General features: G+C 36.9%; 2 protein-coding genes across 2 annotated transcripts; both read right to left on the minus strand.

The window, feature by feature from the left end:
• Positions 1–284: 284 nt before the first annotated feature.
• On the minus strand, positions 285–7,004 carry LOC147554904 (uncharacterized). Its single transcript, XM_086659933.1, has 11 exons — positions 6,485–7,004; positions 5,290–5,461; positions 4,529–5,207; positions 4,320–4,404; positions 3,790–3,877; positions 2,469–2,653; positions 2,099–2,231; positions 1,395–1,531; positions 1,232–1,306; positions 882–1,001; positions 285–563 (listed from the first exon to the last, which is right to left on the minus strand). The coding sequence occupies exons 2-11, from the start codon at positions 5,435–5,437 to the stop codon at positions 465–467; spliced, it is 1,749 nt and encodes a 582-aa protein (XP_086516059.1). The 5' UTR covers positions 5,438–5,461; positions 6,485–7,004; the 3' UTR covers positions 285–464.
• Positions 7,005–7,792: 788 nt separating this feature from the next.
• Positions 7,793–9,167, minus strand: LOC147554905 (uncharacterized). Its single transcript, XM_086663090.1, has 5 exons — positions 8,880–9,167; positions 8,691–8,781; positions 8,514–8,584; positions 8,366–8,422; positions 7,793–8,258 (listed from the first exon to the last, which is right to left on the minus strand). The coding sequence occupies exons 1-5, from the start codon at positions 8,970–8,972 to the stop codon at positions 8,019–8,021; spliced, it is 552 nt and encodes a 183-aa protein (XP_086519216.1). The 5' UTR covers positions 8,973–9,167; the 3' UTR covers positions 7,793–8,018.
• Between the last annotated feature and the right edge of the window lie 1,250 nt (positions 9,168–10,417).

The following is a 10,417-nucleotide window of genomic DNA, read 5'->3' on the forward strand; positions in this document are numbered from 1 at the left end:
TTCGTTCGTTCATTTCCCATTTTTCTCCTCAAGTTGACTCTCTTTTGACATTTATCACATCACACATCGAGAGCTAGACTCGGAGTATTCCTACTTCTCAGAATTCCCTTGGGAAGTGAGAGAGAACTTATCACGACATTCATGGCTAAAACAAATCCATCCCGCCTCGTTATAGATATGAGCAAAAATACAATTTCCAGAATAAACTCGAACAATCAAAACCGAAGTAATGTCAAGTGATTGTAATCTGTATAGCTGTTACAAATCCATAAGTGGAAAGGAAATAAGTTCAGAGTGATGAATCGTTCATTATTTGAGAGACCCGGATTGTCATATAGTACATGTTTGATCTAGTCAGTGAACATAAACCAAGTTTATTTAAATAAAGGACGAGGTTCGACAATCTATCTAACTCTAAAATGAAACACTTTTACAGTGGAATGTACAGAACTTAGGACCTGCCGTTAGTTGAACGACATGTTGATAGCACTTGGACTTGCCTTCTTATTTTTTTTGGGTGTCTTCTTGGTCTTGTGTTTTCTCGTTTCATCCATGTGGGAAACCTGTAGATGTGTCACAGAGAAAAACTGGATTATTAGCAGATGCATCAAATGAGATCCGACATCAGTTTCAACAACAACAAAAAAACCTCAGCTATAGTGATATAATAATGTGTAGTGGTGATGATGGTAACGGTAACAGAGGGGATTGTGGTGGCGGACTGGTGGTGGTGAACTGATTTTATCAGTTACCTACTTCTAACCCTTGACAAGGATGTTCAATATACTTTGTATATATATAAAGCTATATCCGGAGAAAAAAAAACACGATTATCGAACTCAGAATATGTCTACATCAGTATTTCTTTGATGTTGACTTACGATATATGATCTCCATTCCATTTTGGGTTGTTCATTGTTGACACCTGCGACATTATGTTGGTTGCGGACATGGCGGAATATGTGAATGAGTACAGCTGCATCGAGTGCTGCGTACTCCATCTGCAAAAAGAACTCGATATCAGTTTATGTATCATTCATAGCAATTTGATTAATAGTTAAGCGTAAAAGATCTAGTTTCCTTGTGGTTAATTACAACCTCCGTTATTGAGGGTACCTTAATTCATTGAGTGACATGGCTATGGAACTTCAACCGTTGAAGAGAATAATTTTAACACAAACTTCAACTATAAATTCAAAAGATGGCAACAGAGAAGGAAATAGATACACACTTGATATTGGCTCAAAGGCCGTTGCTCCCAATCGCTATTCCTTCTTGTTTTGTTCAAACTAGCTCCAAGTACTTTCTGCTTGAAGAATATCACAAATATGGTAGCCCACAAATGACCAGATACAACAAAAGAAAATTGAAGAGAGTCGGAGCACTTTGATTACCTCGGCAAGGCCGGAGAGACCGCCTCTTGGTTCTTTGAACACATTTTGGATGTCCAGTAACATCTCATAATGCTTGAAACACTCCAGCTCCCCATAAGAATGGGAAAGCTGCTTTAAATCACATTGCAAATTGTAGCCTACATGTACTCGACAGCACATGAACCAATATTCAGTCAGTTTTTACCTTATCACTGATGATCGAGAACTCACATATTCCCGAAAATATGGAACATTTGGTCATCCCTATCTTTCAAGTCCTTAAAGAGCCTTTTATGAACAGCTGACATGCAAGGGGCCTAGATCGACATATTCAACAGATCCCATTTTCAGGATGTATCTCAGGTGCACAACGCGAAACAAATAAAAGATGCTCAAACCATCTGTACTTTCCTTTTAGTCTCTAGATGACTTCAAACATCTATAGCTAATAGACAGACTTGGTAGCAGATGCTTACAGTGATAAATTATCTGAAGAGGCTGAATATATTCAGATATTAATTTGGCATCCAATTGACAAAACCAACTTCCCCTTAAGTGTCACCTGTAGGCAGAGGACCACGAAAGACAGGAATTCCCATCTCCACATAGTATGAAGGTTTCTGTTAAATCTAAATATGCCCATAAAATACACATAAACAAATATAATTAAGAAGGGAAGAAAGGGAGAAAACAATATTCAAATGTTGTTTCGAATATACTCTCACCCAACTTCAGAACACTAGGAGAATGTACAATCCGTTTTAGGCAGCTGTCCAAGACATTAGGTGCATCTTCGAATAACTTTATCAAGTCAAAGATGAAAACTGTTTTCTCAGAAGCGATCTGCATGATAGAAACCTGTGGAGATATATATTGATTATCTGCCACTTAGAGGACAGGTAAAATGGTCCAGAAACGTATTTTATGGCATGAGAAAATGTAACATCCCCAAAAATGGTAATAAGCCTATGGCACATTAGTTTTGAACTACCCACAACACATATAACAGCGAAAGATCGCTATTTTGTGGTCAAATAACTTTTTATTCGCTCAAAAGGAAATAAGAGATAAGATGTAGCACGACAGAGACATTACCTTGTTGGGTTTGCTTCCTTTCACGTAGTTAGGCTTCCATTCACAATCTACACCTATAACTTTACATTCTTCAAGATACGATATAGCACGACAGAGACCATCAACTTCATCAACCCATTGAATCTCTTCTAAGACTAACTCATTTAGCTGTAAATGACGGGTATTTGAAGGATTCGTTCGAGGTTCTGTAATAAATCGGGAGTCACAATCAACAACGAATATTCATAATTGTCTTAAACTGTGCAACGCTATTGACTTAAAACTTAAAAGAGATGCTCGACCATGATTCGAGTCATTCAGCAATGTACAATGTACATAACTGAAACAAATAAGAAAGTTTGGTAAACTTAAATTAGAAAGTTCCTTGAGGATTTCGCTATGAAGTATGAAGTTAAAAATTAACTCCTACTACAAACTTTTACTGTTGCTCCATATTTCTCGTTTTCGTTTCACATTACTTGAAAAAATAGTTGACGAGTGTTTCTTCTTTTTAAGATATAGCCATATAGGATTCAATTGTATCAAAGGTGCCACTAAAGAACTAAAGAGAGTGGTGAAGGATAAAATATATTAATAAAACGGTGGACTATTAAATGTATCTACATGGGCCTTGGTTCGGTGTGACTCTTGCAGAACCAATGTCATCCTTCAACTTTAAAATCTAACGCTTCAACAAGCGATCAGGTCAAGATTATTTGGAGTTCCCAAAAACAAAATACGAACTTTTCGAATAAAAAGAAAAAAAAAATTGACCAAGTAAAGTGGACACATTGAAAAAAAAAATTAGTCGTACAGATATACTTCAGTTAACTTCATTCACAATAAAGTTGTAGGTTGTTAGCAAAGTTTATTTGTTGTTTATTGCATCCCCTACCTGTTATACTCTGGTATTTTAATAAAAGCCACTTCAAGGTGCCTACTGCTTAAAGTTTATTTTTTTCAGTTTTATAAACAAATGGAAAAGAAGAGGTCAGCTCTAAAACACAAGCATAAAAATTAATGAGGTTCTGTATCACGGCAACTAACTTAAATCCAGATGAAGATGATATAAGTTTCATCGAAACCCTATTTATTTTGAGTTATAGTTCGTTAAAATCTTGAGTCGTCTGAACTCATACTAAAACCCCCAGCCTTGAAATTTTGTACTGAAATATAACCATCACCATGAGAAGGTTACGTCCTGGGACCATGCCAGGCGCAAATAAAACGATAGCAAAACACTTTTGAGATGCCAGTGCTGGAAAAATGAAATATGTTCACATGCCTGAACTTTAGCAAACAACATAAAATATAAACAGAGGGTCGTAATCACTTAACGTACCTTGCGCTTTCGCAAAACCGTCAAGGCTATACGTCTCGCATAATTCATTGACCTTCTCTGAGTAGCCCGCTTCCATTGCTAAATACACCTTTTTCATTATGTAATATATTAGAATCCTTTTTCCATCTCCACATGTGTTGCTCTCAAAAGACATGTAAAGTAAGTGAACTCGAATCTTGTGAAGCCTTGTGAATTAGTTACAGTAACTACTTAAGTAATAATAAAATCTGGTAATCAGGATCATGTATAACTGTTGTTGCTAATTGCTGTTGGTTGGAGGAAGGGTTAGCATCATTGAAGGTTCCTTAGTTAGTGACCCTGTCTTTCCATTACTTCAGTAGGCTTTAAACCTATACCTATGAATTACATTTTGAGGATGCAGAAACGCTAAAGTGGTTGAATTCGATGGTAAGATGTCATACTACGATAAGGAGCAATGTTCCATGAGAACAAACTTTTCATACGCTTAACCATGAGATATGATATGCCAGAACCAAAGCAAATGTACTTCTTCAAAGGCGAACTCTTACCAGGTATTCGATCAGTTGTTTATTGCCGTTAGTTCTTGCCTCAGCAACATTCCAGCATCCCTTTTCAGCTAATTTCTTTAATGAACTGAAAATTGATTGGATATTTATATTAGTTGTGGAGGAGCTGAATAACATGTGGGCATCAAGAATCTAAGACAAGAGGCTCCTAGACCTAGACAATTTTAGCAGTGTGTAGCAGTTAGAGATACCTTTCTTTGTACATGTAATACACATCAGGGAACTCCTCCTGGAGGTTGTTCTTCCTTATACTATCATAAGCATATTTCGGTAACTTCATGTCTATGTATTTTTTTATCAGTACACATAACATTTGCTTCCCCATAAATGCTGCCCATTTTTCTGCTGCTTGGAATTGCTTTTCTTGGATCATCTTCAGTAAGAATTCCTGGCCAGACTGACGGATGGAAAATCGTTCCATAAGAGTGACAGCCATCATATATGACTGACATTCGACCAATCCATAAATATATGGTTCAATATAAGCCTTTGCTCTACTGAAAGTATCGTCATTCACTCCCGGACCACACATGATTTCTTCGATGTTTTCTATTCTTACATCGACAACTTCGAGCAATTTCAAGAGGACCCTCGCTTCATGGGTGGTACAGCCCCCGATAGCATCAACAAATAATTGTGCAGCTAGTCTTTTTGCTTCAGGCTCTGCTGGAATAGGTTGTATTGATTGCAAACGACAAAGAGAAGATGTGAGTAAGTGACTGAAGCCTTCTGTGTATAGAGGTCCAAGGATAGGAAATACAAGGAGGCAGTGAACAACATATGTAGCAGGTCCAGGCTGAGGAGAATTTTGCAGTACTAGCACAATTTGTTGCTGCAGAACCCGGAACTTCTTAGTTGCCTTTTCAGTGCCTTCAAAAGCGATATACAATTAGTAAAAGGAAACCTGAGGAAATTTCAATAGAGTAAGACGCATGGAAGCGAAAAACATTACCACGAATATAACATGCCCTCAAAAGAGATACAAACATTGGAGGTAATACTCTTGACAGGTCAGCAAATGCGTGCAAACAAATGTCCTGAGTATGATGAATTTCATCACCATCATTTTGAACTTCCTCAGTTCTTTCATCTAATCCCATGTTTGTAACAGAGCAAAAAGAAGCCTGTATAACAGAACAGAAAATCAGTTGTCAACAAAAGATGAACCTTAAGGCTTGAGTCATCAAAGCCAGAAGCCTTTCCGACTCGGTCTGCCCAGTCACCCCACGATACTGACGCTTCAAAAGGCGAAATCTCTCGTCGCAGCTTGGCAACCTAAGGGGCAGACACATTTTGTTATCTAAAAGCAAAGATTCGTAAGGAGGTGAACACTCGGCCCAACAGGCGAACATGTCGGGCTCCGGCTCTGCGAACCTGCTGAGAGCTTGAGACCTTTCAAAGTACTTTCTAGTGTGAACCACAAACGAACGTCAACACGATGTAAAATGATACTACAAAATCATATCATAGATAGCATTCATCTTAGCAGCATCAATGAAAGGAAGTACAAAGTTTCTCATACTTTCGAGATAATGCGTCAATTCCAGTTTCTCATACATATTTACAGTCATAAGGAGGAGAAATTACCCCCCAAATTTTAATGTTTCATTTCCAATCGTTCTTTTTGTATTATAATATAATGACATCGATACGAAACAATGAAGAGTGTCATTACACAAGAAATCAAGTGAACTACAAAATCAATGAGACTCTGTGTACAGGACCCTGTAACAAATTATTTCTAAAAGTGGCGAAGACACCAGTCAATTTAGGGTTTCCCTAACCACCTAAAAGAAAAACTCATACAGTTCAGTCCACCGGGCACGGGTTATACCCTCGTATAATTTAAAGTTAGCAAGTAATCCATAAAAAATTCTGCCATTTTAGATAAACAAGAATCAGAACTATTCAAACACTGTTTTTTAACTGCTTTAACTGATTTTTGTGCACTCTTCGACTAATATTGCAAAAAATTGGGGATAAATTGAAACTAATCACAAGATAAAACATCTAAAATTAACATCAAATTCATTTTAACAACATTCAGTATACAAAAAACACTACAAACAAAACATTTCAAACACTAACAAATCAGAGAAACATTGAAAATACTAATTAGAACTGACGATTGAAGATATAGATTTTACCTTGACTTAGATGAAGTGATATTTTGATTCTTTTTTGTTTGATTTTGAGTTCTTTTGCATGAAAAGATTAACGAGTATATGTGATTTTGATGTAAGAAAAGAGGAAGACGGAGAAGATGCGAAAAACCCTAACTAGGACGATTGGATCTTTCTATAAATGGAAAAGGACTGATTCATCGGCGCATTTGTCTCTCTCTCTCTCTCCATCCCTATCTCGTTTGGATTTTTCTCGGTCTCTCTCTCTCTCTCTCTCTCACTCTACAACTTCCGGATTTGCTAATTTGCGCTTGGGGTGCTAGCGGCCATTTTCCTTTCCCTCCACTTTAGTCTAGATACGTTCGCTTGTGGAGGGAAAGACGGATGGAGCACTCGTGGTCCGCTTTCTGAGTCTTCCCGCGGTTTAACCAATTGGTCCTTCGTGGCTCGCACTCTAATTCCCGCAATTTAATCTTGGAAGTCCCAGGTTCGATGCCAACTGAGGGTGGAATCAATGGTTTATTGAACTTGTGTTACTAAAGGTGTAAATAGTGTAATGATTTGTCGGCCTCTTTCATGTTGTCGGGCTTTAGGCCTCTTTCATGAATGTTGAAATTACACAGTTATCGTGTTTATCACATCATTCTGATGTATCAATGTCTTGTATCGACTAACGTAGATCGTAGTCGATTTCTCAAAAAAAAAAAAAAAACTTTTAAGACATGTCGTTCAAGCGACAACTAATTTGGCTATATAGATACTCACACAATTTTTAGTTTTTTGAGTGAGATATTTCAATAAAAATTGCCAACACTCCTTCACTTTTATTATATTCTCGAGAAGGCCTTATCTTGTTCTTCTTCTTCCACTTTGCTACTACGACTAGACGACCACTATGCCACCACAATTTGAAGACTACCCCCAGTATCTCCTTCACATCCTCTCCCCCCGCTTTCAGACATCTTGTTTTCTGTTATTTTATTTTGTTTTTTTGTTATCGACACAATAAACTCTTATTGTCAACAGTCTTTGACCTGTTTATACGTGATGAATTTATAGAAAAGATTGTCGACAACAGAATTTTACTAATGCATGTAGTAAAAAAGTGAGAGGTGGAGTTTATTATCTCTACACGGTATATATGCTAACATTTCACTCCACATTGTCATTTTGGACTTCTGTCTTGAAATCTCTGCAATTTCACAAAAAATCTATATGTTCGCAACATATAGTTAATCATTCTACACTATAAACATAACACGAATCACGATCAACTTTAGCATCATTTTTTTTTGTTGAAGGGCAATGATAATAGCCTCCTTATGCACCCAATTATTCAACATCATTTTATTCAACTGTATAGAACAACGTTTACATGAGTTATGTCAATCGTTTCCCACATAACAAATTCGCTCATATGCCATCGACATAGCTAAACCACTATAAACAAAATCAAATTTCGCGTTTTAATCCCAAAATGTCGGAGCATTCACCTCATTCAGGGAGAGGGAAAGAAAAAAAAAAACTAAAGAACGACCCATCCTAGTTCACGAAGAAGTCATGAAACTCTTGATCCTGACACAAAAAATGGCATGCTAATGGGTGAGCAAGTCCTCGTGCCGGACGTGTTTTCTTGGTATGCGGCATCATGCCTCCTCCTCTTCGTAGCCGTCAGATCATTGTCATCTTCATAATCATTGCGAAACTGAAAGTTATGGTTGTTAATATTGTTATTATCCCACCCTGTAATCTCAGTAAACATCTTCTGAAGTTCCTCAAAACTATACCCCTCTTGATGCTGACCAATAGAAAAGCACACATCGGTCATCGTTAATATGATTAATTAACCTTAAATAACCCAAATAAAATGTAACTAAAAGTTAATTACCCCCAATAAAATGTTACCTGTGATTTCACATTATTCATCATCCCTAGCATCTCTTGCATAAATTCAGAAAACCCCTGTACCAATTAATAAATAAATCAACAAAAGCTCTTAATATTTTTTCCAAGTCTGGTATGAATTCTGAGTCAAATGATGAAAGTAACAAACCTCGTCTTCTTCTTCGTATGGATCATACAATCCAGCATCATACATTGCCCTTTTAACTTCATCCGAAAGAACTGCAAAACGTACAAAAATTATTACTACGTTATAAACACTCATAACGACCGTTACATCACCAAACCAATTACTAATAAAATCACCGTTAAAACAAACTTAACCTACCGGAATAAGCCTCTTGAAGTTGCTGAAACCGTTTTTTCGCTTCTGCTACTAGAGATGGATGATTTCTGGTCCATTTATCTGGGTGCCATTTCTGCAAGTAATTAAACTTGTAACATTAATAAAAGGCAACAGAGAAAAAAAAAATTAATAATCAATTTCCGGTGAGAAAAACGGTAGGAAGTTACGAACCATAGCTAACTTCCGATAAGCGGTACGAATTTGAGAAACTGATGCATCTCTAGGTATCCCAAGGATTGAGTAATAACAATACGCTTCTTCCATCTTCACGATTCTAGATAGAGAGAGAGAGAGAGAGAGAGATTGTGAAGGTTGTGTGGGTAGGGAAAGAATTCTCTTTTAAAGAGTTATTGTGATTGATTATGAATATGAAGTTCTTCTGTTGTTCTGTGTAGCAAGATAAAATATCTTCGGGTTTCTTCTATCGTTTGGGTTTCTTCAATTTATTATACTCTAGTTAACTTCTGATATGAAAAGACCGACAATAAAATGTTCGAGAAATTTCGGTTCGGCAGATATTTTTGATAGTTTAAGGTAAATACCACTGCTTTAGTGTTTAAATTACAATAATGCCATTTTGAAATCCAATTATGGTGAAGGTTATAGAGGATGATCGGAGGGTCGAGAATGATCGACCAAGTTGGTACCGCATGATAATTTTTTTTTTTTTTTTTTGTTGAAGAGTACCGCATGATAATTAAATTTCTAGATATATTGCTGGCATCCTGGCACTATAAGATAACCCCAAGGAATGAGTCCCATACGAATCAGCAGGCCATTTTATCGTTTTATGGCGGGGTCAGATTGGACACAAATTTATGCCCAATTGTGGTATTCTGCGGTTCTGCCTAAAGAAACCCGCTGAAATTAATAAGAGTAGCGTGGGAGCGGTCCGGTTCCGTCGTCCCATCCATCCACAAAGAGAAGAATGGAGCGAAACCGAGCGGTCCTCCGCGTCATACTTCAGACAAATTCTAGACACGTTGTTCATCTAAACATATACATTCGTATTATTTTTTATTAACAATTTGAAGTTTAAGTCAAGTCACTGATTAGGCCTAGAAACCGACTAGGTTTTAGTGGTCTTCTATTTTACTAAGGGAACTAAAATCACAAAAGATTTTGACAAAAGAAGTTACCCAGCTGATGTGGCAGTAGTGATTTGAAAGTTTGACTAAATCTGGACCGTTGAAAGATGGATATCACAACCGTCACATCAACTGGCATAACTTCTTTTGTCAAAAAATTTTGTCATTCTAGCACTTCTTTTTACTAATGACCTATGTATTTTTTGATTTTTACTAATGACCTATGTATTTTTTGATATTATGTTATTTTCTGTCAGGGGTGACACTGAACTTGCTAACTAAGTTCGGAGAGCAAATATTAGTCTTTTTTTTTTTTCATTTTATTTGTTGAAAGAGGGGTAAGCAAATATGGGCCCAATCAATTGAATCAAGTTGAACCAATCAAAACACAATCTTTTTTCCTCTTAGCCATATTGAACTTCATAAGTTTAGTAGCCAATAGTTGGTAGTCCAAGTGGTTCCAAAGTGTTGATATAAACTCCAGAAAGTTTTTCTGCCAATAACCCTTGGTTTGAGTGGTAAGAGGTATAATCTTCCACCTAGAGGTCAAGAGTTCGAGGCACACGCTGAACAATTCAAAAAAAAAATTCATAAGTTTAGTTCTTCGAACCAACCCCAACA

This window comes from Eschscholzia californica, unplaced genomic scaffold, assembly GCF_041429995.1.
Source record: "Eschscholzia californica isolate CP2 unplaced genomic scaffold, dmEscCali1.0.p SCAF_2, whole genome shotgun sequence".
NCBI classification, from domain to species: domain Eukaryota; kingdom Viridiplantae; phylum Streptophyta; class Magnoliopsida; order Ranunculales; family Papaveraceae; genus Eschscholzia; species Eschscholzia californica.

Excerpts from the sequence above, each read along its gene's own strand:
- LOC147554904 (XM_086659933.1), bottom strand. The coding sequence starts at position 5,437 with ATGGGATTAGATGAAAGAACTGAGGAAGTTCAAAATGATGGTGATGAA. Across the intron at positions 3,878-4,319 it reads AACAACTGATCGAATACCTG|GTGTATTTAGCAATGGAAGC; the intron begins GTAAGAGTTCGC and ends ATAATGAAAAAG. Across the intron at positions 564-881 it reads TGGAATGGAGATCATATATC|GTTTCCCACATGGATGAAAC; the intron begins GTAAGTCAACAT and ends ACACATCTACAG.
- LOC147554905 (XM_086663090.1), bottom strand. The coding sequence starts at position 8,972 with ATGGAAGAAGCGTATTGTTATTACTCAATCCTTGGGATACCTAGAGAT. Across the intron at positions 8,585-8,690 it reads ACTTCAAGAGGCTTATTCCG|TTCTTTCGGATGAAGTTAAA; the intron begins GTAGGTTAAGTT and ends TACGTTTTGCAG. Across the intron at positions 8,423-8,513 it reads CATACGAAGAAGAAGACGAG|GGGTTTTCTGAATTTATGCA; the intron begins GTTTGTTACTTT and ends TAATTGGTACAG.